Source organism: Galleria mellonella, unplaced genomic scaffold, assembly GCF_026898425.1.
Source record: "Galleria mellonella isolate WM207_F2 unplaced genomic scaffold, CSIRO_AGI_GalMel_v1 utg182, whole genome shotgun sequence".
Lineage (NCBI taxonomy): Eukaryota > Metazoa > Arthropoda > Insecta > Lepidoptera > Pyralidae > Galleria > Galleria mellonella.
The window spans coordinates 1,691,662-1,719,367 of record NW_026442023.1 but is presented as its reverse complement, the minus strand read 5'-3'; the positions used below and the strand labels follow the sequence as shown (position 1 = coordinate 1,719,367).

Sequence of the window (27,706 nt, the reverse complement as noted above, 5' to 3'; positions counted from 1 at the left end):
CCAATCCGCTTGCCAAGCGCGACACTAGTAGCATATTCTAGACGATATAGTTAGTAGCACTAGTTTAATTATATTATATATATATATATATATATATATATATATATATATATATATATATATATATATATATATATATATATATATATATATATAACATTGTATTTTAGGCTTTATAGGATTTATTATTGGAACTTAAGATATTTTTTATGTTCCTACATATCTGCGAAGTAATCTAAATTATTTCAATTTCTAACTTTGTACAAAAGTCGTTTGCTTGGGTACCTCTGTCACATTCGTGTTTCAACCGTGAAGGAGTTGTGTTTGCATGGCTGTGTTTCAGTTTGGAGGGTGGAATATGTGAATTTACAGGGTACAGAATAATATCACCTGAGTCCTTAGGAATAACAACGCATGGGGGTATCATGGGCGAAACAGTATACTCTGTTATATCTATGGTACTGCTCATGTCTATAGGCGACGGTTACCACTTTCCATCAGGTGGATCGTCAGCTTGTTTGCCATTCTAAGTTGTATAAAAAAAAAAATTTCAATTAGGTATATTTCACATTACTAGTAATGACACGCATAATGGAATATAGAAGTATCTACAGTGCAGAAAGGATTTAAAAATGCTTATTTGTTATTCAAATTATAAGACATATTAAAGATTGTTCCATTATAATCGTTTCTTATAATTTAAATAATTTTCTACTGCTTAAATTTAGATGAAATGTCACTTATACAGATATCTGCATTGTAAAAATTGCAAATTAATCAATTGATACAGCGAATCTTTAATCTTTATTAAAATTAAAGTATTAATTTTTTTTTCTATTAAATAATGCGTAAATGAAACTGTGTACCCATCATTCTGCAAACTTATGTGAGTTTGCAGATGTTTTAATAACCTTGATTTTGATCTTATTTACACATCTACCCAGATTGCGTTGTAAAGTAATACTTTATAATAAGACATATTGTTCTATTATTTATGTTTATATTTTTTATAAATTTACTTAAAAGTACTAAAATAAACTGTATTTTTTTATAAATAGATCTTTGGCATAATCACGTGATCTCACAAGTCACAGTCTTGGGTGACTTTTCTTTAAAGGTAAAAATACTCGTAATAAATTACCAAATAATGGATAAACAGTATTGTGTTTAAAGCGATGATATTATTATGTCTTCTAAACAAAAAATCCGTAAAAGAACCGTGATAAAAAGTTTCCTTCGCAGTACTTAACAAAGCCATTTGTACTCAACAAAACGCGAGATTCTGTGAATTTCCGCGGTATTAGTAAAAAGAGCAAAGAACTGAATTAAACTCAGTGCGGTGGTCAGTGTCAGTGGCCACTTGTCAGCGTTGCCAGATTAAGTATTTTGTTTCATAATTTTAGAGAAATGAAACTGTTGGAGATAAATAAAATTTCTGTAGAGAATTTTGAGTAATACATTTAATAGGTACTACATTTAACTTGTTAGTAGTAATATGCCGTCGGTAGCAGAATTATTATTTCGTCCCTTGTGCGACTAAATACTTAACTAAACGTAGTGAAAACGAACGAAAATTTGTAATTGGATATTGTATTGTATTTGTAGAAAAAAATAAAATAAAAAATCGACATTTGGGAGAAATAAATAAAAAAAAAATCGCATATAGCAAAGCTCCCCCTTGTACATACAAAAGACGAGCAGAGATGGTTAGTTACCGAGATGATTACACGTTCTTGATTTATTAGAAACGTAACTTGTCCGTCCATTTGTGTTTTTATTGGCATAATTCTATGAAAAGACGCGTGGAGCGCGAGCGATGCGATTGCGTTTTGAAATAAAGACATGGACTCTACTGAGAGTAGAGTTCAACAGTACATTAAATAAATTTATAGCTTACTAAGTGTGCGCGTCATTTCGTGCGTATTATACAAATTGTATTTATAACAATGCGAAATCCATTAAGCTTTACAATTTTATTTTATTTACAAGAAAACTTACTGTTACAAGAGAATTAAAGATTGTGTCGCCAAATACAACCGACTTCAGTTGGGACAAAGCCTGTTCTTTTAATTTAAAAATGAAACTACTCAACCGAGTTTGATGAAATTATTATGGGACCAATCTGTACGAATACATTTTTAGATAAAAAAAATCCAAATCGGTTTAAAACTGACGTAGTTGTGATGCGATTGATCACTGAGAACCTCCTTCTTTTTGAAGTTGGTTGAAAATGGAATAGGCATAGGAATTTAGAATTATAAATTTACGAGAAAATAGCAAAGGTCAAAAAATCTATACATTAATTTTTTTCGTGAAAATTGCTACAACCTAGGTAGATTGTAGGTACATCTACAGGGCGGGCCGTCGCGTCGGGCTCCGGTCGTCTTCAACTCGGGAGCCCGGAGACCCGACATATGCGCCTCGAGGTACGTCGTGAGGTTTTAGTGGGTAAAAATCCCACATACCTCCTCTGCCTTCGCTCCGGCAGTTGGGAAGGTCTTTGGAAGATTTCCTCACGTTAAAAAAAAAAGTAGACTGTAGGTAATCTATTTATTGACTACGCAGACAACGTTGCGGGAAGCTACTCTTTTATAAACATCATGGTGTTCCTTACGGAGACTCTGATTAGATATTTATATACTTAATATAAAAGTTTCAAAAAATATATGATATCTCTTTAAAAAAACCTAAGTCAGATTAAAAAATACGAGTAATTTTTATTAAAATAATCTTAATTATAAGCATTTTTGAATAGTTATTATTTGTTTATTATTCTATCGCCCATTCAGAATGCAATTTCAAACGAGAAGAATGGGCAAGAAACACAATAAGAAATTACATATATAAGTATCTCTGAATTTTAGATTTACCCATGTTATATTATAAGTAGTAATCCTTTCCCGTGGGTGACGCAAGAGGCGAGTAATAGAACATAATGATCGAGGGATGGGCAACAGCGTCCCTCTTAAAACATCCTTAAAGCTCTGCGGTCGTCAACTCGCGTGCCAAGCTTGGCAACAACTGGCAAACTCTCCTTATGGGGGAGGGCTAAGTTCGACAGTGGACACTTAACAGCTGATGATGATGTCGTAAATAGGAATATGTATGTATGTATATAGGGGAAGTTCATTACGTTTTTTTTTATGGGAGACTCTTTTATGATATTTTAATCATGATAGTATGATGATACATTTTACTAAATTAGTTTATATCAGTGAAATAAAGACGTTGACACGAGATTCCCTCACTATAATGTAATTGGTTACATTTTACCAATCTCTCTATTCTCATTTCAAGCTTACATACATATGTAATGGGCGACTCTCATAAAAATTAAATTTACATATAAATTGCAATACAAGACGGAAGAAATAGAATATATTCCCATATTCCTTTTTGCAGTAAAAAGCAAACGTTTGTATATTTTATAGATCACGACGGTCAGTAAACTATGTGCAAGCCTGGTAAACTGGTGTGAAAAACTAGTTTTTTGTACGCAAATGAATAAAAACTAGTCAAGTACGCGATGAACTTGCCCTGAGATATCTATACGCGTATTATCAAACTTAACATATTATCTAAGTAGTTTTTCTTCTGGTTTCATGAATTTAATCATCATTTTCATCCATTTGCTATAAACAAATACCTAAAAAAATTAATACTGTTTGAAATGAATATGAAATGAATGAATATTTTATAAAATGAAATGAAATTAAATTAAATGAATGAATATGATATAAAATGAAATTAAATGAATGAATATGAAATAAATAATGAAATGAATCAATGGAGTATTTTAGTTATATTTTGCTGAAATTATAAATATTATTTAGTCAGTATATAATGGTATAAAAATAAAAATGTTAATAAAATACGAATGATACCTACTAGATAAAGTATAAAAATAAACACATTATTATATTATCATCATCATCTGTTAACAAGTGAAGTTTTGCTAGTAGTAGGTGATGTTTTAAGAGGGACACTGCTGTTCATCCTTCGAAAATTAAGTTCCCTTAGTCATCTCTTACGGTACCCACGAGAAAGGAAAGAGTGGCATTTTTTAATCATTTATTTATTCATTAGTACAAATATGTGTACATGGCGGACTTAATGCTAGAAGCATTCTCTCCCAGTCAACCATTCTATACCGGGACCATATGGTACTAAAGTGCATCTATATTATATACTTATTCACATTTTTATTATATTCAATCGTAACTCTTTTATTGGTTTTAGTTGTTATAATGCAAAAAGACAGTTTTGTTCCAGTGTAGCACATATAAAATAATACTAGGTAGGTACTGATTAAACCGCCATATGTTCTCGTCATAGAATGGGCCCATTTCTTCCTTTCCTGTGGGTTTCATAAAAGGTGACTAGGGTAACATAATGGTTGAAGAATGGGCAGCAGCGTTCCTCGTAAAACGTCACCAAAGCCTGTATTTGCCAAGTGCCTGCTAACTACTCTCAAAATCCCCTTTATGGAGGAGGATTTAGGGAGGCCTATGTTCAGCAGTGGACAGTTATAATAAAAAAAATAACAATAATGAGTGGTAAAAGCTAAAAATCTCAAACCACTTTACTACATATAATTATGAATGGACAATGATACAATAGTTCGCTTTCGATTATGGCGGCAAAAAACTTAGCGCTCACCATAGACGATTTTTTTTTTATAGTTTTTATGCATTTTCTAAGATTGGCCAATGATGCGTAAACCGACCAGAAAAGATATTATTTGTGTATTGGAGAGGTCTATGAGCACGTATTGTTAATGTACACTGTGAAAATTTAGAAATTCAATACTATTAAAGAACTTTTGCAAACATGTTTATCTGATTATTTCGACATCTTCATTATTAGATAAAAAAGTGATTGATAAATCAAATTATAGATCCAAAATGATTACGTTTTGTTTTAAATATATACCTACATAGCAGTTTTGTATTTGCAAATACTATAGTCTATTTCAATAAAATAATTAAAAAGTAACCAAGTTTTGTGACTTTAAGTTATTAAAATATTACTATTTAAATAAAATAAGCAAACAAAAATAATGACTCTTATTTAGGTAAACTTAATAATAAGCATTTTTCGTCACTTTACGACATTTTTTATGAATTTATCACCCAATTCGGTATGCAGTTTCAATTGAGAAGAACGTGCAAGAAACAGCTGTTCCTTTTTTCAAATAAAAGTTACAACAAAAAAAAAAAAAATTAATGGATAAATTTACTATACCAAATTTGTATTGAGAAGAAATTTTAACTTTCAATTAATATGTTTTTAATTTTAATTACAGCTTAATATCAGCAAACTGTCTATGGCTGGGTAAAAATATTCGTTTTATGGAATTTAAATAGACTATAAAAATATTTATAAAAATGTTATATTTGATGTAAAAGGTGTGAATTCAAATCCAAACACTTTGAAAATTTTATTTAAATCTCTATTATACACACCAGTTATAAGAATATGACAGAGGTAATCAAATGTACGAAGGCGAGCTTAACTCTAATAGTTTCTTCCAGTAAACCCAAAGAGGAAAAAAGCATCAATGTCAGCGGGTAGAGCGGTGTACAATATTATATTATAATATTTTTATTTTAATATTTCTGTAATAAAATTATAAGCAGTATTTTTTCTTCTATCTATTTTTAATGTAAGATTAAAAAACAATACTAGTACCTGTATTACCTACTACCTAAATACTAGGTATATTTTACTTGAAGGTAAAGTATATACAACAATACTAAATAACGTAGTGATTACTTGCTCTTAATGATTTCAACTTTGACGCCCGAGACTATCACGAAATCCTTTTGATAAAAAAGAATCATCAAAACTGGTTCACATAGTTTACAATGACATCACAATCTGCGTACAAAAAAAATTATCTGCATTTTGAAGTCAGTTAAAAACTAAATCGAGTAAATCTGCATAGAACTGAAATAGTTTAAACATGTTTTTCTACATCGAAGGCGCAAACTCGCATCCAAGCAATCCTGTTTCACTTACCACTACTTGAGTTATTATTGAAGAATCCTTTGCCGCCACATCGGCCTGCTAATGTCCGCTTGCTTTACGATGTTATAAACCTCATTAGTCCACTATTTTTATTTTTTTATGTCATAGACAAAAATTTGTGCCCGCGCGAGTTCAAACGGTACACGCCAAAGACGTCGCGTGCGTCGTAATACGCGTGCATCTATGAACTGAGCATTTTCTTTTGAGACCCCTCTACGGACTCAAGAAGTCGCTACCACCTGTCCGTTAACGGGATGCGTATACGCAAGCTGCTTTAAATACCACAGGGATTTATTCAAACACAATAATATTATGATAATGTATTTTATATTAAAATAACTGATACAAATTCATAAAATATAATAATTGATATTTTTCAAAAATTAATTAGGTATGTAGTACCGAATACCAAAACTTCATTGCGGAAGATATATTACATTGTCAAATATGTATATATAGAATCATAGGTGCATCTAAGTCATAAATTCAAATTGGAAAGACAAATACAAATAAACAATATCTATCTATCCACGATAATTATCGTCAGTGAAGTGTTAACAGTATGTAAGCCAAAATTTAGCACTTCACAGGACAGCAGAAATAATTTGATAGTTTCTATTATATTAATTTTTTAACGTTACATAGTTCAATATAGGGTATTTGTTTAAAATAGAGATTTTTTTATTATTTCAGTCGATCTAAGCTATTGTTAAAAATCGAATCATTTTTATTTCATGTAAAATGCAAAAAATTACTTACGCGCTGTTAGAAATTCACTGGCCTTACATGTATCTTAAATATATATATGTTTACATATATTATTGTTTCTCATTGCTATTTCCTTTTTTGTGTTTAACTATTACTGTTTAGATTATATAGATAGAGTATCGACTGTCAAAAACGGGTCAACATTTAGTTCATTTAATGTTTAGCCGACTAAATTTGAATCATATTTTTTTAATGTTGCAAATAATTACAATACAAATTCTTTGCTAATTTGATTAGAGAACTATTTTTTTTTTCTTATTTCATAAAAATATATAGGTAACAGTACATATTGTTAATTAATATACATGTATAAAATAAAATAGCGGTCATTTTATTTTTTTAATTATATAAAAAAGAAAACACATTAAGTCTATACCCAGATATAAATCAAAGTAATCAATAAATACAACTATCACTGCGAATCTGTAAATATGCTCTGTTTATTTTGCTCTTTCCAATATATTAATAAAAAAATTGTATCGTTTTTATTTTTCAGTTTATTACAATATAATTTCACCCATACACTGAGTAATAAATGTACATTATGGCAACCCTATTCCCGCACACATGGATAAGTTGGTCTGTTTTTGACGAAACATTTGTATGGAGACACTCCATTTATATAATCTAAAGTTTCCTGCTGTAATCTTTCGAAGGAACAATAAAAAGTACTCTATCTACCCATATTAAGAAAAAAAAATAACTAAATATAAAAATAACAATTATATTAGTTTTCACATTTCCATAATTTTATTATTTGTATTATTATCATCTACTTATAAATCTATTTCCAATTTATATCAATTTTGACAATTATAGCTCCATTAAACTAACAAAAAAAAAAGCCAGTCTCGATTTTTCACTAATCGTTTTATAGATTTTATCATTTATATCTATATAACAATGATAAATATGATAATAATCTCTAGTAACATTATGATAATCTACTTATAATAAAATAAAAAAATAAACACCCAAATTTTTTTTTTTATTTCATTGACATTAAATGCAGAATCATAATTATGAATGTTTTAGTTCAACCCAAAGATTACTTAGTCATCAAGATAAATATATTATTGCTTAGCCATATAAAAATATGCATAATATTTAATTTTAAACCACAAACTAAAATAGTAGTTATGTTTTAGCAAATTTAAACTAAAACAGATTAAATGCAGCAGTTAAATGAATCTTCTTTTAGTCTATGTAAAGCGAGGGGAATACAGGTGAATATCATGACAAAAAAAATATGACATTACCTATGGTAAAGTTAACTAACTTATTATGCTACCTAACTCCAGTAATCTACTAATTTTAGTAGAGTAACATACTCGTACATCAATATACACATAACTATATTGAAACTGATAGTTTATTATTTTTGAAATGTTATTATGTAGTATCCTATACAGTGTATTTTGTGCTTTGGATGAAAATAAATAAATAAATACTAATGATCAGTATTTGCTTGAAGTTAGGCGATAGAATGTATACTGGGCTATCATTAAGCAATAGCAAAATTATCAAATATTTGGAATGCATCTTAATTATCAATTTTCATAACTGATAACATGTGTGTTACTCTACCTGTGTACATTGGGCTTATCAGCTAAAATAAAATGCTTATATAAATACATTGAAGATACATGACAAATTAAAAATAAAATAGTATATCGTTGCATGGTATTTTGTTATAAAAATAAAAAAAATGTGGCAGTTAGACAATAATGTTGGTGTACTACTAAATAAAGAACTACTTATGTTAACATTACATGGCTCATAGAAAAGTACTGTCATAGTGTATTAAGTCCATAGTGCTGTATTCACGTATATAGACTACAGTTACCACTTTTGATAGACTGTCAGCTAGCCTGCTATTTCAGTTTATATAATAATGATCAAATGCATTATTTCGTTTTTTTTTTATCAAATTAACTGTGTATAAAATAAACATGTAAATTTGGGATAAAAAGTGGTTTGTTTTAATTGATAGTTATTATTGTCTAATTTCTTTTTGTGTCTTATTTTCAAATGACCATTTTCGATAAAAGAACATTTAAATTGTTTACAACATTTTCGTAAATATGTCAAGTGTATGGCAGTCTACAAATATAAAAAATGAGATTTTTATATACCAACCAATACGTAATAATCAGTATCGTGTTTTTTATTAGTAGGAACTAGAAATTATAAAAACAATATTCAATTTAAAAAAAAAAGAATTCCGATAATGTATACCTATTTTACTTAAGTTTCCAATAAGAACAAAACAAACAGACTAGAAAAATAATATTATAATAAAATAAAAAAAAAAAAAAACTATTAGATAGTTCATTTAATTATATTATGAAAAACAAAATCCCTGTATTTATACGCGTAATTTAACACGGGATGATATTGAAATTGTTAGTATCCTTTTAAGGGAAATTTTTTATCAGTGAAACTCGTCACTAAAGAAATCTGGGACGAGAAACGACAAAAAACTTAGAGACTTCGATGACACGGCGCATTTTTGATACAAGAAAAAATTTCTTCCTCAAGTCCTAATACATTTTATAACACGGATTGAATCTTACCCCCTTATTCATAAATACTGCAACCTGCTATAAATCTATTTTATCTATTGAACTCTTTTGTTACTTTCTTTCAAACTGGGAATGTAGCTAAAAGAAAGAGATGAAACAGTTCAATAGCTAAAATAGGTTTATGAGTCGTCTGACGTTTTTATGAATAAGTTTTACGTGCGACTAACGGCTCCGATATCACCCTGTTGTTGAAACAATAATCTTAAGTCAATTTCCTTACTAATAATAATCACAACTATTTACAATTTATCGCGCGTGTGTATTTACCGTTTATGACTATCGAGCATGGGACTGGAAGAAATTTACATTCTGTTATGTACCAATGTAGTAGGTGACCAACGTCGTTGGTGGCATTAAAATTATTGATATTTAGATACATATGTATATATATTATTATTGTGTCTACTGTTTGTTGACCCAATAAAAGAGAAAAAAAAATGTTATTCTTGGAAAAGTGCAAATTTATGGAAGGAAATTATTCCTCTTGTCGTAAAAGGCAATAAAGGGAACTTAACGGTAGACGGATGGACAGCAGCGTTTTAAAACATCTGCGGTTGCCAAACCCCCTACCAAGCGTGGCATCATTAATAGAATGTGACTTCAACTAAAACCCAAATAAATTGTTACTAGACAGAATTTGTACAATAGTAGAATTATTGTGATACAATACATTTTATTGTTACTGTTTCACAGAATTAAACTTACATTCTACAGATATTTCATCAATTGTATTGTATTGAGTAAAATTTTTAGTGTTGAAATCAATAATAATCTAATGAAAATAATAGTAGATAGTAGTAGTAATAATAGTAGTAATAGAGCAGAAATAATTTATATTCAAATAAATCTAACTTTTAGCTTCTCATAAAAATGTGAACAGTGTATATTTATATGGTCATTTTGATGAGAAGCTGAGAAAAATAGGCAGTGAACACAATATTAGCTTTTTTCAAACAACAGTTGAATTTTACAATTTATAATATGCAGACTATAAAAATTTTGCCACCCCTACCACAACCTCTACAATTTAATTACAATTATTTTTGTCAATAAAACTGTAACCTTTGGCTTCAAATTTGTTGCCCCCTATATTCTACCACCATCTGTGTAAATACAAACCACCAAATAGGACAAACACATAATGTAATATGCTACTTGTACTATGTAATATGTTTATGTATAGGTACGTAAATGTGTAATCCAAAGAATATTTATAACATTACCAATTGATATTTATAAATGACTATGTATAATGGTATCATTATAAAACTGACAGTGTACCTGAAACTGTAAAATCTACATACGATCTATAATTATGTCTCTTCAATATTCGGACTCTCTGAGAACAGTTGTTCATCATTGTATGTACGTTGGTACTTCTTACTGGTGATGTAGACCATCAAACCCCACTTCATCATGATGAAAGACCACACCAATCTGATAATAATACTTGTTTGGATTGGTAGTATATCTAAAACAAGCAGTCATATAATTAAAGATTGTTTCATAATAATTTATGTTCCATACAAAAAAAAACTGACTTCAATTGTGGTAAAGCCAGTTACTTTGAATTCAAAACTAAACTACTGAACCTATTTTGATAAAATTTCTTTGGACCCAATCTGTAAGTATATCTTTTCAGATTTACAAAGAATTGTAAAATATTGCCAAATAACATGCAAGTTAAACCAATAGTTATTACATTAAAATATCAATGATTATTTAATATTTGACAATTCCTCATTACAAAGTCGCATTCTTCTGAAAATATTACTAATATTTTCTAAAAACTGGTTTGTTACTTCTTAAAAACTTTGTGGCTCCACCAATTTTTAGGAAACTTGCTGTATTTGAGATGGAGCAGGACATGGTATATCGTTTAACTTTCTATCTCCCAATCAAACTCATGAGCATTTTTAGTTTTTACATAAAGAAATATTGTTTAATCAATATACTTACTAGCTTTGTAATAAATTTCCAGAAACAAGTAGAATAGTGTTAGTGCTGCACCAGACACAAAACCAACAATACCAAAGTCTCCAATGTATTGTAATGCTTTTCGAGAAAAGTTTGCATGTAGAGATTCCTTTAGGTAATGACAGTGCAACATCAGCACTAACCCTGAATGGATACCTGAAAAAAAAAGAATGTAATAACTTGTACTACACATGTTTATAAAATTGTGAACTCTAAAGGACAATAAAGTCCTTATATTAATATAGTAGATATGAAAGTAGATGTATGGATTGATTGATTTTTGTTACTCTTTCATACAAAAACAAAGAGGTTTAAATGAAATTTGATACATGCATATATTATATTTTAATTTAGCATATATAATACTTTATACATTAAATCAAGCAGACAAAACTGTCTCTAATAAAGGAAATTTTGCTAAATGTTACAAATAACTAGAAATTCGGACTCAGGACAACAAATGTAAGTGCTACTTAATTATTTTACAAATTTCCAAATATTTGCTGCTAAAATCTTGCTCTAATAAAGATAAATATATCGGATTCAACAATATTAATATATGTGTGGGATTAGCTTACTTTAGTTATTGAAAATAATTATTTTCAAAGTTTTCTAGTGAAATCAAAAATTTTGGTGTAGACATTATGAGGTTAAGCAGTTGATATATATAGGCCTATGTCCAGCAATGGACGGATAATTTCTGAAATGATGATGATGATGATGATATGAATAATATATATTCATCTATGGCAGTAAATTATTATAGCGGGATAGCATAAAGTCATCATTTAATATAAGTACTTGTTAAATTATTGCAACGAATTTCTTCTTCAAATCAAATTTACTTTTACTTACAAGTAAGTTTACTTAAAAGCTATAGTAAAAAGATACATAGAATTTACCAGATAGCAGTGCCCACATTCCTGCCTCCACATTCGCATAAACAATGCAAAAACATATAAAAGCTGATATTCCTAAAACAACTCCAATGGCACTTATTACTATATTAATTTTTGTGCGCAACATCTTCACACTACAAATTAATTTCGATTGTTTATGAAAAGTTTGTTATTTAAGTTAATGGTAGTAAATTAAATATTTGGGTATTTCAAAAATAACATCAAAACAAGATTAGATATTACATTCTCTTTGATCAACAACACAACATTCAATCAATTCAGAATTTTAAATCATTCACCAGTCAGAACTCCACACTGACTGACACTGATTAGAGATTGATAACGGACTAAAACTAGTAGGTTTAGTTATAATTTCCATCTCCAGTATAAGTTATACAGTTCGTTATTATGTATAAAGAGCTGTAAGGCGGGCAGAAATAGTAGTAAAAATAGCAACCGATTGCCATTAAAGAAAAGAAGAAGATTTATAGTATAGCCATAAACTTGGTTTATACTAAATAATCTAAAGGATAGACATATTGATTTAGATCATAGGTACAACCAGGTATTCTTAATGTATGTACTAAATTAAGTAAAGCTGTCACAAAAGCTGCTATCAGTTTCATTTAATTTTATTAATATAATTTAATTTTCATCTTTTTTTACTCAAAAAACTATTTGTTAATAGGCCGTAATGTAATTAATTATCTTCAATTATTGGAGATTGTAAGTATGTATGTTATATCATCAGTCATATTTTATATAAACTTTGTTATACTTATCAGATTGCTAGTATCCAAAACTATTAAAAATTAAATATTTTTACTTTGATTGTCAAAATGATTTGACGTTTATTTGTTTGTGTTTGTTCCAAGGTTTCTTCATCTTACCTATTCATTTACGTTTAATTTAATAACAATTATTTATTAAATTAAATAAATCGTATGAAACTTAATATTTTAGATACATGTCTTCATGATCTTATATATAATATATTTAAACATGTCTCTGTTGTTTATACTTACAACTATAATTACTACGATTTAAGCGCTTTTGGGCAGACTTGGAAACTTTTATTATTTAAATATAAAAAAATATAGAAATTACACTTAGTACAATGAGTAGAGTAAGTGCACCACAAATGAAGATTCTTTTGGATTTGCTTAGTCAAGAAGGTGTATTGGTCCATGGAAAGGTATCATATGCTAATACAACTAAATTGAACTTCTGGAAGCGCATTGCGACTCAACTGAACGCCGTTGAGGGGGGAGTGTATAAAAATACATGGAAATGGTGTAAGGTACCTATCTGACCTTTGCTTTTCATTTAAGTCAACTTTGTTTACATAGGTCTGTAATTGTCTTTACTCCATGAATGTATACTTAATTTTTTTTTTTATTTTGAAAACACATTCTTCACAAAATTAAAAATCATGAAAATATAAAAAAATCTGAACGTTTTTTATGATCAACAATCACTACCAGAAATTTTTTCTTATGGTGGCTTTAGTTTTCTAATTTACTTAGTTATTATTATTGAGGTAGTTGTGTTATACACATTTCTGTCCTTAGGACTATTAAATAATAGTAAGTTATTTAATACTGATTCTTATACTGATATTTAATATGATGTATTTATCAGATGTGGGCGGATTGGAAAAACAAGACCAAAAAAAAAGCCAATATACTGTTGAGAAGAAAGAGCTACAATTTTGCACACCCCACACCAACACTCACTAACCTTGAATTAAGGCTTCTAAAAATGGTTGACTATCCTATTGATGATAAGTCAGATGCAATGAAATTAGAAATGGTAAGAATTGACTTCACTGAAGATCTGATATTTGATTCTATAGTGACAGATTTTATATATGATTTGTGTATGAATTATAAATAAAGTAATCAACTAAATAATATAATTATGTATTATTAGTTATTAGATCCAAATATTTGTCACCACTCAATGCTCTCAGGGATACTTTGAGGCGAGTTAAAGCTCTCATAGTTAACAAATTCATTTTTATATTCAAAATATTCTCTGGTGACATGGGACCTTTCCTTATGGCTGTCTTTGGGGAAGGGTAATGTTGAGTAGTGGACACATCATGGCTGAGATGATGATGATGATTCAAAATATTAAAAAAGATATTTTTGAATATGATTTTAGGGAATAAACAAAGTTGAATTACCAGAAATCTCTGATGATGTGCAAGGCGAATATTTGATCGATGAATATAATGAATCACAACCAAGTAAAAGCAGAATGTCTTCAGATGGAGATATAGCACCAGAGTGTTTTGATACCACTGAGAGTAAATTTTGTAATGTTGATGACATTATATCTGATGGTAAGTAATTCTACAAAGTTACTAAGTTTTCTTTTTAAATAATAATTCTAATTTCAAATATTTTGTTATGTTGGTATATACCCAATTTATGTGTAAAAAAGCTGCATTTAGTGTTGTTAGATAATCAGTAGGTATTCATTATTAATTGATAGATTTAATACAGCCCATATTTGTGGCTGTATTAAAATATTTGACTTTAAAAATAAGTTGAATATCTGATTATTACAGATTTATATATGAAACAAATTGACCAGGCAAACATTGTTATGCCATATAAATATTTTTTTTGGATAGGGACAACTTAATCATAGAGGTTTGAAATATACTTTATTCATACCTTGTCTTATACCTAACAAATTACATAAAACAAATAAAAAAATAGAAGAATTTCAGAATTTGATCACAAACACTGTGACATAAGATTTTTATATATAGAATTAGATTATTAGATATAGTGTAGAGTTATGCTGGTGTTTACATTATAAAATTGGTATATTTCCAGATAGTACTAATTTTAAAAAATATGAAGAATCATCAGACACAGAAAAGAAAGTGAAGTGGAAAGGTTTGTAGACAGTAATTGCTGATCGCTCTCTATTAAGTGTATCGTTGTTTGTAAAATATATTTATTTTTTTTTACTACAGGGAAAACATTTAAAAAGAAAAAATCTTTACACGAGTATAAATTAAAAACTGCATTAATGCTGGAAAAACAGAGAGTACAGCATAAAACAGAGGAATTAAGATTGAGAGCCTTAGAACTGAAATTGAAAGGAGAGGAATTGAGATTGAAAGAGATGGAAATGAACAAAATCAACTATTTAACTAATATAGAGGAAGAAAAATTAAAATGTTTTAGAGATATCTCAGCATCATTGAAAGAGTAAGTATTTATTTTGGTCCGAAACAAAAAATATTAAATTGGGAATAATGGAAATACTCACAATTCTAAGGAATAAAAAGGAGTAAGGTTGCAGTAATAATTAATATTAATAAGGAAAATATAATACTAATATATGGTATTGCTCATGTCTATAAGTGATGGTTATCACTTTCCATCAGGTGGGCAGTCAGCTTGTTTGCCATTCTAAATTGCATAAAGAAAAACTTATACTCTTTTCATTACTTGTACTATTTTTTAATATAAAATATTAAAATTAATATTGTGTATTTCCAGATTAGTGGAGCGCACCAAAAATGGAAATATAAGATTTCCTAGTATAATATAATAATAAATATATATAATATGATATATAAGAAGATAATACTGTGATGTTATGTAAAATTTAAGTACTTAATATAGTTCCGGTTATATAAATCGTAACTATTGAAGTATTAATTAAACAATTATTAAATATGGATTTTTCTATATTTATCTTTTAAATAACAACATAAATCAACATATTTGTTTGTAACGTAAACAATAATTTTAATCTTGTTTAATGCAATAATAATACATATTTTACTAAAAGTAGAAAGTGAAATTTTGAAAATAAAATTTTACTTGCAAGTAAAAAAAACAACAACTAATAAAAAAACTACTTTTTTTAAAACACAAGCACCTCCATTCTTATTGCTGCAGTATTATCATATTACTCCTAAATTTGATGCAGATGATTGAATTTATTAAATTTATTAAAATAATTGGCACCATTTTCCAAATAACATACACAAAGGTACAATTTCACACAATTATAGAGATCACAATAATTGGATGTATTATTATTATCATCATGGTTGACTTTGAGTTTATTCTCAGATTTTATTCAGTTTTTCAAAAATTGATGAAAAATTATTTTTGACAATACATATGAAATCTAAGTTTTAATTGGGTTCAATAATGCAAAGAAATTATCTTGTAAATATGTAACAACTATTTTGTTAATATTTTTTAACAGTATTCGCTAACAGAATTAAATATATATTATTGCACAGTAAGTCTTTGTAATTATCACAATATTATAATTAAAAATACTTAAGTATAGGATAAAACTAATTCCTATTAAAAACTTAAAATTGGACCCAATGGACGGCTAAACTCTGTACATGCAGAAGATAAAAATATTATAATTATAACAACATTATTAACATTTAATGGCCAAAAATATTAACATTCTAGAGGAAATCTATTAGAATTTTAAACATTTTAAATAAATGATCTAACGAAAATCTTTGAGCAGTTTAATATAATTTGGCTTCATTTTATTTAGAACAGCCGGGTCTATTTCTGCTACCCTGTGTATCCGTAGATGGCTTTTCATATTGCCTCTCTGTGCATATCCTCGCCCACATATAGGACATTTGAAAGGAGTTTCTCCGGTATGAAGACGCATATGCTCTTTTAGATAGTCTTCATGGTAAAAGCTTGAATTACAAACATTACATACCGCAGGCCGTTGACCTACAAATAAAATACTTTAATTTACTACATTTTATAAAAAGGTTGTGTAACTATACAAGACTGAGAATTGTGTAGTTAGGCAGAAGTGTCAACTGAGAGATGATGTAATGACGAAGATAGAAAATGAGATAATAAGTTTGTGTGGTTACTTGGAAAGCATGGTTGAAAGAAAATTTATTATAGAAATGTGTTAAGATGCAGTTTCCTTTGACAAGTACCATTCACTGTATGAAGACATTTAAATATAGACAAACTGTTACCTGTATGCACTGATCTCTCATGGACTATTACTGACTTTTGACATTTATATGTTTTGTCACACATGTGGCATTTAAATATCTTTTTTGGTTTCAAATGTTTATCATGAACATTTTTGTAATGAGAGCTCAATTCTCCTTTGAATGCAAACCTTTGGCCACATGATGAACAAATGAAATTTTTCTCTGTATTATGTTTCCGTTTTATGTGTCTACTGAGGTAATAATCTGATACACAAACGCGTGGACATTTAGGGCATTTGACTGGGTTGTTAAAGTGAACCTTCTTTTTATGTAATGACAATTTGTCTTGGTTTTTATAAATTTGTCCACATAAATCACATAACTTTGGTGAAGTTGTTTTTGGTTGTTTAGGTATATTTAATGCTGTATTAGCTTTCTTTTTAGGTTTGAATCCAATGTTCTTTTTTTCTTTATGCTTAGCTTTATGTTTAGATGATTCACTTAATTTTGAACTGAAAAAAAATTGCCAATGAATTATAAAAATATATGTTATAAATGTTTTAACTAAATATAATATAATAATAATTACATATAACACAATAACATAAATATAAAGTATTATGAAACTATACAATTACTATAAACAGTTTATATTACCACCACTGTTCTCCATCCCATGTAAACTCTCCCTCTAATATGGAAGATGCTATTTTATTTGTTTTATTTATGGATGCATTTTTACTGCATATTTTTTTAACATTATTTTTATTTCGTTTACTTTTTGTTTTTGGTTGTAACCCTATTGGATCATGATCCATAATATTTTCATAGTTTATGCTCAATTCAGTTTTAATTTTAAAGTCTTCTATATCAGAATGTTCAAAGGCACTGTAATCATTTATATGGTCTATATTTTCAGTTTTTACTAATAATAAACCATTTTGCAATATCTTTGAAGATTCTTTGTATTTAATTATAAAATTGTAAACAGTGTCTAATGTGGTATTGCAACTATTACATATGTAACGAGGAAATCCTTCCACATCTTCAATCTGGGAAAAATAAAATGGATTGAAAATTTACTTCTCTAATGTTTAAACGTATGTAATTATGGTGAGGTAGTTTTACCTTTTCATTTACACATTCAATAAGTTTCGAATGTCTATCGTCTTTTTTATTATATTCGAATATTGGTAATGTAGCACCATCTTCAAGACAAATTCTACACAATGATAATGAAATACTCATATTTACAGTTTGAAACCATTTAATGGGATCTACGAGCTAAATTATCTTAAGACATTTATTAAAAAACTTTATTAAGTGCACCTACGGCTTTAGTTCTTTCAGAGAATTAAATTCTCTGTGACCTACGTTAATTAAATTACAGTGTTCTATCGTTCTAATACTTTTTTGTATCATAATCTACGAGGATACAACATAAAACAATTTCTTGATCAATTTAAATACAATTTTGTTTAAATGCAAACTTATGTTTGTATTGTGGCTTATTTGTCTCTATCATTGGCAGTCAATGTCAGTCAATATTGTCAATGTCAGTCACTATTGTGTTATCTTTATTTACTGTATTTCACTTGAATTATTCAATTGTCATTATATATTTTTGTTTCTGGTTCATAGAGTTAAATAAATAAATAAATATTGTCAGCTGTGGTGATTACCTGGGTACATAGACAATTTACAACAAAGATTTTAGTAAGTCCTTGTTTTTAGGTAACAAAAATTACTATTTGTAATCTAAGGTGGATTAATTATTAGATCTATAGATGATTATCATAAAAAAAGTAAAATTGTTTGTACTTAAAAACATCGTTTAGTTATATTTTGTAATATTTTTTATTAATTATATACAAAATTTTATATATATTATATACAAATATGTTAATTTGGTTTAAATTTGAAAAGGTATAATATATATGTTTGTGAATAGCATAATGGGCAAAACTAGCCTTTTGCCTTTATAAAATAAAAAATATTAAAAAGTAGGATTACCATAAAACAAATTTATATAAAACATATTTATTTGTGCACGTAGTAAAAGTTTTGATCACTTTCATAGGTAATTAAAAAATAAAGGATAAACATGTAAATAAATAAATAACCGCGGTTCAACTAGGGACAATTACAAGGTGATCAAAGACATCTTTCTATTTTCAAGAACATACAAGTATTTAGGTTAACTTTAGTTGGACCATTTACGGAGGTTAGATTGACCATAGCGTTGTGTAAAGATCACCACAGATGTCATAATAGAAAATTGACAGATTTTTTTTTATCGAGCGAATCACAAGACTAATCATAGACAATATTTTTATCGTCTACTTCTGTCATCAGGTGATTGGGATTGGGCCTGGGTAAAAAATCCTCAAGGGATAAACGTAAATTAATCCCTTAAATCAAAATGTCTGGAAAGGATAAACTGGCGATTTTCCCTTCTCGGGGGTAAGGCTTCAGTATTTGTGTATCATAAGATAATAAGTGAAGTCTGGAACAAGATTTTGGTTTGTAACATTTACAATGTATTCCTGATTTTAGTGCTCAAATGTTGATAAAGGGCCGTCTGGCTGGAGCAGTAAAAGGTCATGGTCTATTGAAGAAGAAGGCTGATGCTTTACAAGTCAGATTTCGTATGATCCTGAGTAAAATTATAGAGGTAAGATTTCATACAGAAAATACCAAAATTATGGACTCTGAAGTCATGTCATTCGATAATTTAAACCCCTTATTATTATAGGTCATAGTAATTGTAAAAGAAATAAATTACTTATAAGACAGTTTTCTCACAGACAAATAGTGTACTAAGGTAACATAATATTCTGTGAAAAATATTCTCGATATTAATATAATCAAAAAACCTAATTTATAGATTAAATTTATTTTAGGAATAATGTCCAGGGTAAATTGGTATTTGCTGTGTTAAAGGGGAAATGCTATCGACAATATTATATTGACAATAGTCATGTTGGTATGTGGGATTAAACATTTAAGACAACATAATAATATAACAATATTAAATTTATTATTTCAGACTAAAACCCTTATGGGTGAAGTAATGAAAGAAGCTGCATTCTCACTAGCAGAGGCAAAGTTCACAACAGGAGACTTCAACCAAGTGGTGCTGCAGAATGTCACAAAGGCTCAGATCAAAGTTCGGTCTAAAAAAGACAATGTTGCTGGTATAATTATTTTTTTTTCTTACTTTCCAAAATATTTATACTTAAATTTGTTTTTATATAGTTTTTTGTGATTAAGAAAACATTTGGTATAGGTAGGAATTTGAACTCTGACATACTAAGCCAGTGCTTACCAATGGAACTAATTCATTATACTTTTATATTTTGAGTATGTTCATATCAACTTTTTATCATTTATCTATGGTAGGAATATAAGTACTATAACAGTTGTAATCTACTATCTATACTATATTATTATAATAAATAATGTGTCAAAAATATTTTTTTGATGTACATTTTTTTTTTATTATTTATTTAAATACACACATCATGACATTTATCTCATAAATATTTAAAACATATTTTATTTCTTGCTAAATTCAGGTGTCACTCTTCCCATCTTTGAGTCATACCAAGATGGTTCTGACACATATGAGCTGGCGGGTCTCGCTCGTGGTGGCCAGCAGCTCGCCAAGCTGAAGAAAAACTTCCAGACAGCTGTTAAGCTGCTGGTGGAGCTTGCTTCACTGCAGACTTCATTTATCACTCTCGATGAAGTTATCAAGATCACCAATAGACGTGTCAATGCTATTGAGCATGGTGAGAAAATATTAAGTCAATCAACTTTTGCCAAAACTTTATCTGTCTGAACACATTTCCTCTTATTTCCATGTAATATCGGAGATTCCTTTGATAATACTCATCTATCTTATATAAAGAACTACTTTTCGATATATGTTTCTGATCAACTAATCGAAGTCAGCAGTAACATTGGCTGACTAAAAATTTTGTATAAGTAAATAAGTACAAATAAGTGCTTATAAATGGAACTTGAAGTTTCTTTCAGTTTTTTTTTCCTTCAATTAACTGATATAAATAATGGTTTTTAACTGTTTGTCAGTTTGTTTATGTATTAGTATTTCATATAGAGACTGCCTGATTAACTGTCTAAAAAATTTCAAAATATATTAAATATATGTTAACATGTAGGCTATACAAATGTTAAAAAATGTTCCCTAAAGTTTAAAAGGTATTTTTCAAAGACATTTGCTGTCAAGTTCTCTTACTCAACAATAGATGTTGCACAAAATTGACGTAACACAGACACTACAACCAATGAAGTTGTAAACGTTGCTAGGATTTGTATAAATTGAAATTATATCATTTTCACAGTAATTATTCCACGATTGGAACGTACACTGGCCTATATTATCTCCGAGTTGGATGAGCTGGAACGTGAGGAGTTCTACCGGCTGAAAAAGATCCAGGACAAGAAGAAGGTCATCAAAGATAAGGCTGAGGCGGTAAGCAACACTGTATTCTTAATGTGTGAAGGTTGCTTATATATTCTATACTTTTAACTGGTTTTGGTCAAAGGTTATTTTATAGAATTTAAATTTATACAGTAAATTACATTGACTTTGTTTAAATCCGCTAACATTACTATATGTGTGATTATCTTTCTTTATTATGGCTGGTCTACCATTATTAGAAGCTTCATATATTTTAAATAAATTATTCAAATGCAATAATTCAAAATGCAATATTTACATATTTCACTAATTATAATTTTACTAATATTAGAAATATGAAAATGAGTTTGTTGGTTGCCTCTTGGTGCAATAATCGTTCAATCAATCATTATATAGTATTTGACATAGAGAAGAACAAAAGATATTTTTTATCTCAAACAAATATACTGCTCATGCTGACAGTGTCTCAGGTAAAAATTGGTATATTAAACAAACTAATATTAAATGCTAGTTAATATAAGTATTTCATTTTATTGCTCAAAGAGATAAAAAACTATACATATACTTTCAACATTAACTTAAAAGGGTCTAACTGGCCAGGATTATGATAAAAGTATAAATTTTAGGAAAAGTTTTAACACCATAAGTTTACAAAACTGAAGGGTCACATACATAGTAATGATGTTGGAAATAAAGAATTGGCACACCAATGCCTATTTACTTGTCTATTTTAATTTTTTTTTTAAGAAAAGTTGATTACAGCCATACTCAAGTATAGAATATATATTAGGGTTCTCTCACAATACATGTATAAAGTTGTGTATAAACCGCTTGATTAACCTCATTTAATAGTACAATCAAGTGTGAAGGTATAACAATGTTGTTTTTTTTAATTAATTTACTAACATGTATGTATGTGTTATTAAAATGTAAAAGAACACGTGATCTACCTTTTAATTTAAAAGTTTTGTAAAGTCTATATTACTCGATGAACGATTATTTAGAAGTATACATCGAAATATAAACATTATGGGACTGTACACTACATTATACGACGGATGGAGAACTGGTGGGCTCGGCGAGAGTATCCTATGAGTATTAGTATGAGTTTAAAAGTTTGTAAAGATATTTATTTGTTTGTCACTCAGACAAATTATATCCTTGGAGAATATTTTTAAAATGCTTTTGGGAATCTTAAAATTTTGGAAGTTAAAAAATTTTACATTGCTCTCGTCTAGATCAAATGGGAGTTGAATCTGCATCTCAGTACAAACTCATATTAATGTTAAATTATCTTCTCCAATTTACTTAAAGTAAAAACAGAAACTGTTGAGTTTGTTTCGGGTTTTTTTTTCAGCAAATAACATTCTGAACCAATCAATAGAATCATGAAAATGAATTCTCTATTCGAATAAAGATTCTATCTAATCTATTATATTCAGTTATCCGAGCCGAATACGTTCTCAATTACACCACATAAGAAATACTATTAAACGCCAATTTTTTTTTAATGTAATTAAACATGACGTAGCCGCCTTGTTCCGTGTCAATAAATAATTAGCGGCTTTTGTCCTACATTTTGTGTAGTACTTTCAGGAGCAGGAAATTGCTGAGATTGTATAGTTTTTATTCATTTTATACAATAAGAATTATTTTTGGTTGCCCTCGCAGCAACCGTCTTTTCTTCGCTCATTGTAATAGATATAGTCCTTGACTATCGTGTCAAATTTCTTATTATTTCCTCTCGCCAAATAACAAACATCTTAAATTACAATAGAATCGAAAAAATTGAAATTAAAAGCTTTGTTTTGACACATAATCCTTAATTTAAAAAAATTTGACAATTTTTTTAGGTATGTTTTGTAAGCAAAACATTGTGTTACGTCTTACGTTGTTTAAATCTGTTTGGAAAAAATTACTTACTATCACTATCGATTGTTAATTTTTAATTTTTTTTAACTGTTGCAACTATACTGAACTAAATATTTTAGACATTTTGCATAACATAACATAGATATAGTAAAAGCATATTGAAATTTATTGAAGTAGGACGAGATTTTTTTGGTTTTTTTTACAACACGGTGCAAACGAGCATGCGCCACCTGATGGTTTAATTAGGTTTGTTACCGGAGTTACCGTAGTCTTTTTCCTTGCGGAGTTTTGGACAAGAGTGATAATAGTTGGCTAATAGTTAATGGAATAATGAAAAAATAATTATTTAAAAATGCTTAAATCTAAGTTTACTTGATTAAAAATATTTCTTTCTTTCTTTTAATACGTTAATGGGTAGTGAATTATGTCCAGCAGTGGGACTTTAGTGGATTGTTATGGCGACGATAAAAAAAGATATTTATAAAATCTTGTTAGACAATTTAAATTTTTTTTTTGTGCGTGTTGTAATTAAATCTCTTATCCATTCTAATATTTCTTTCTTATATTTATTTCTTCCTTTAATCTTCCCAAATGTACGTTCTTAAAAGGTGTATATGTAGATGTGTACGTGCTTGTTGTGTATGTATGTTTATTTTGAGTTCGTACTTTATTTTACGCCATCTATCTTTTCTTTTTTTTACCTGTCATCTATGGAAATAGATGCACCTAGTACATTGCTTACATTCCCTTAGGTAGAATAATAATAAGAATAGATATAATTTCTGCATTTGACTATTACTTCCAAACATACGTGACCAGGTGACAAAATTATAACCGAATGTGAGACTGAATTTATTATAGGTTTTGACAATTTATGGCTGACAGTTAATTTTATACGGTCTTCATGTGATACAGCATTCTATAATTAAGCTGTTTAATCTGAGCTAAGGCTGTACATTACATCAAAACTTCGGATATTTGACTCTTTTCATACTCAACAATTTATTTAGGCCAAGTTTGTTCTTAGGTTGCCTTTTTAAAACTACAACAATATATCAGTTTTCAAAATAAACGTCATTCGATTTATGATAAACTTTTAAGAGTATAAAATATAAATATACATAATACATACCACAGACAATTGCATTTTTTTCTTTTGTTTTTTGCACGGAATGCATTATGCTGTTTTCGAATTTTTCGCTTTCTCGTGAGCAAGTTTATAATATGTAGTTAGCCAGTGTTGTTTTGCTTTTATATACTATTATATATGTAGGTAAATTGCATCAGTATAACTTGCACCGCATTTATATTAACGGAACCCTTCAACGTGCGAACCACTCGCGCTTGACCGGTTTTGTTATTATTACAGAAAAAAGCCGAACTTCTAGCGGCTGGCAAAGAAGTGCAGGGCATCGCTAATCTTCTAGACGAAGGGGATGAGGACCTTCTCTTCTAAGTTTTTGCATGCAGTAGATGTATGTATCTTGGGGTTGGTCGAAGTCAGCTCTCGCCTTTGTCGGGTTATGCGGTGGTGGTTTGTGATGTGACATATAAGCTAGTAACCTATGTATGCATTTATCGATTCTGAACAATCATATTTACAATACTAACCGGTTTTGGTGATGTTGGCACTCCCATATTCATTGTGCATTTGTGTCTCTACGTTAACTTATTTAGGTGCAGGGGCGTTCGAATTTTTAAATTTCTTTTGTTTTTCCAAATTGATATATATATTTTTAATTTTTTTTTTCAATATTTTTTTAGTGTAATATAAAACGTAATCTCTTTTGTACCTTGTCGCATTGATCTTACCAACTAGTTTATTGGAGAGTCATTCGTGATAGAATCGTAAAACGATTCTTGTTTGCAATTCATATAATTGACAGTTTTATTTTTCATATAGTTGATTACAATTATTTTGTTTAAAGCCGCTATCATTAGTATGCGTGCGACTGCCAACTTTTTTCACAATAGCTATATATTGTGAACACTTAGATTTCAGAAAATATAGTGACAGTATGATTTATTAATGCAAATGTACTCGAGGAAATACTTCTCAACAATTGATTCTAATATACTATTATAACATTATAATCTGTAAACTGAGCATAAAGTTTTTACGTCAACGTTACTCTTCGTCAACGTCACTTAAAGAAATTAATATAAAATTATTATTAATAATTAATTGAGATCAACACGAATAGGTCAATTTGATGATTTCTCATACAAAACTGACTATTAAATGTATTGCAAATATAAATTGTTTTTGGAGGCTTAGAATGTGGCCACATTGTGCGCTCTAGCTCTAGGCAAAGTACACTTTCATTGGACACATCGATAACCAAATGGTTTCAATAGCATAAGCCATAGATAGAGAATAGGAGTTATGGCGTAAGCCATTCATGTTGTTTAATTTTTAACTTGAATATAAATTCAGATTTATGTTCAGATTAAAAAATAAGAATTATTCACGAAATTAGTGACTTGCACGGTGATCTTTTTTCCATATATCTAGTTTTAATAGTCTAGAACTTGGGATAGTAGTATCGAGAAATGCATGTCATAAAAATATACAGTTATTGCTGAGATCGCGGGCTTTTCAGCATCAAAACTATTGTGACAATCCTTCTCGTTATATTAAGCTTAAACAATGTTATTATTTGCTTAACATTAAATCATTGTCATCATTAGAAAAAATAACTTGAGAATAATGGGAAAGGGAAATTACGATAGAATTTACTATTAAAAATTGTTTTTTTTTTTGCCAAAATAAGCAGTTTGTGCTTTCTCAGAATCATGCGCATGAGTGCCGTTTCCTTTTATATAATACAAGCATTACGCAATTAGAGATTTCAAGTGTGTTCACTACACATGTTTAAATACATAATGCTTAACAATTGTATGTACTTTACTATCACCTATGTCGACATGTACTTTGTCTAGAGCAAGAGCAGTTAGTATAAAAATATAATAATAATAAGGGATTATCAATTATTTATTATCATTGTGACAATATACATACATAAAACGCATACTATTGCACGTGGCCATACATATTACATATTCACAATTTCTATATTATTTATGGTTAATACGTGTCAGCTTTACCACTGTTCAGAATCGAATTGGTCGCAAACGTGTATAGGTAAGGCGCATCTAATACTGCTATGTTCTTTTACAGAGAAAAGCGGCACTGCTGGCCGCCGGAGAAGATCTCCGCGACTCCTCCAATCTTCTCGACGACCAAGAGGACGACGTTCTGTTCTAAATTCCACACTAACAGTCAAGTGAAACATAATTGCGTAGCACCCATATATTGAACTTGTGTATTAAGTTTTCACGCGATACATTTATCATACGAATCTGCTAACTTTTTTATTAATAAAAATGTTCATGTCCTATATTTTCTCTATTATGTTCTGTCTCTTTTAAATCAATTGTCAGCTTCCATAGACAAAGTATAAACGAATCTATTATTAGAATCGTAAGCGCTAGCGAGCCCGTAAGATAGAATGAAATGGCGACATCCGCTATCTTGTTCTTTCACATGAGAACGCTAACCGAAACTATTCTATCGATAGATTCGTTTTGCCTTGTCTAAGGGGGCTTATTAGAAAAAGACAAAACATTTTAATGACCAAAATCAGGTTATTAGACGGTTTTATGAATAACAAAGTTAGACTTCGTGGTATATATATCAATACGTGGATTATTTCTATGTCAACTTGGCTGTCCAAATAATATTACAGTGTTCAATTGCGTTGTAAATAATATATTGTTGTCATATTAACATGTTTATAGACTTCTTATGAAGTGCATTGATATTGCATAAAGATATTTACGTGGACACGTAATGTTCACGCTTGCTTAAGGTCGTATGTAAGCATTCCACCATACGTGTGTTATTCAATAGACAGGTACTAATAGAAGAAATGTGGTGCCGGAGTTAGCTCTCCTGGTATCAGTAATAAGTACACCACTTAAGTATTTATGTTTTTGAATTGTTGTTCGATTATTACAATATATTTTAAGTGAACGATCATGTAAATACAATTTGTGATGCAAATTAGAAAAAAAATATTATTATTCTTATTGAATCGGTGTGTTTTATTTGGAAATGAAAACCCATAATGCATTTGCTCTCCAATCCTTAATAACC

General features: G+C 29.0%; 5 protein-coding genes across 6 annotated transcripts in view; 2 read left to right on the top strand and 3 right to left on the bottom strand.

Moving 5' to 3' along the window:
* LOC113512969 (uncharacterized) overlaps nt 1-6,228 on the bottom strand; it is a 49,351-nt gene extending 43,123 nt beyond the window's left edge. The window contains exon 1 of the mRNA XM_026896952.3: nt 6,022-6,228. The gene's annotated coding sequence lies outside the window, so the exon portion shown is untranslated. The remainder of the gene's footprint in view (nt 1-6,021) is intronic.
* Nucleotides 6,229-8,868: 2,640 nt separating this feature from the next.
* LOC113512888 (heme transporter hrg1-B-like) lies at nt 8,869-12,770 on the bottom strand. The gene is made up of 3 exons (XM_026896845.3): nt 12,263-12,770; nt 11,343-11,516; nt 8,869-10,854 (listed from the first exon to the last, which is right to left on the bottom strand). Exons 1-3 carry the CDS (start codon nt 12,384-12,386, stop codon nt 10,697-10,699), a joined length of 456 nt encoding a protein of 151 aa, XP_026752646.2. The 5' UTR covers nt 12,387-12,770; the 3' UTR covers nt 8,869-10,696.
* A 265-nt stretch (nt 12,771-13,035) lies between these two features.
* Nucleotides 13,036-15,975, top strand: LOC113512958 (uncharacterized). Its single transcript, XM_026896931.3, has 6 exons — nt 13,036-13,559; nt 13,901-14,071; nt 14,426-14,606; nt 15,109-15,171; nt 15,252-15,489; nt 15,784-15,975. Exons 1-6 carry the CDS (start codon nt 13,377-13,379, stop codon nt 15,833-15,835), a joined length of 888 nt encoding a protein of 295 aa, XP_026752732.2. The 5' UTR covers nt 13,036-13,376; the 3' UTR covers nt 15,836-15,975.
* Nucleotides 15,976-16,115: 140 nt separating this feature from the next.
* On the bottom strand, nt 16,116-18,732 carry LOC113512934 (zinc finger protein 160-like). Its single transcript, XM_026896900.3, has 4 exons — nt 18,357-18,732; nt 17,886-18,280; nt 17,268-17,740; nt 16,116-17,007 (listed from the first exon to the last, which is right to left on the bottom strand). Exons 1-4 carry the CDS (start codon nt 18,474-18,476, stop codon nt 16,766-16,768), a joined length of 1,230 nt encoding a protein of 409 aa, XP_026752701.2. The 5' UTR covers nt 18,477-18,732; the 3' UTR covers nt 16,116-16,765.
* A 799-nt stretch (nt 18,733-19,531) lies between these two features.
* Nucleotides 19,532-27,644, top strand: LOC113512836 (V-type proton ATPase subunit D). 2 transcript variants are annotated; one of them, XM_026896770.3, is made up of 7 exons: nt 19,532-19,691; nt 19,785-19,902; nt 20,278-20,425; nt 20,807-21,022; nt 21,596-21,726; nt 24,917-25,022; nt 26,729-27,644. In XM_026896770.3, the coding sequence occupies exons 1-6, from the start codon at nt 19,651-19,653 to the stop codon at nt 25,001-25,003; spliced, it is 741 nt and encodes a 246-aa protein (XP_026752571.2). In that variant the 5' UTR covers nt 19,532-19,650; the 3' UTR covers nt 25,004-25,022; nt 26,729-27,644. The 2 variants fall into 2 exon arrangements, with proteins under 2 accessions (XP_026752571.2, XP_026752570.2); XM_026896769.3 differs by lacking the exon at nt 24,917-25,022.
* Nucleotides 27,645-27,706: the final 62 nt, after the last annotated feature.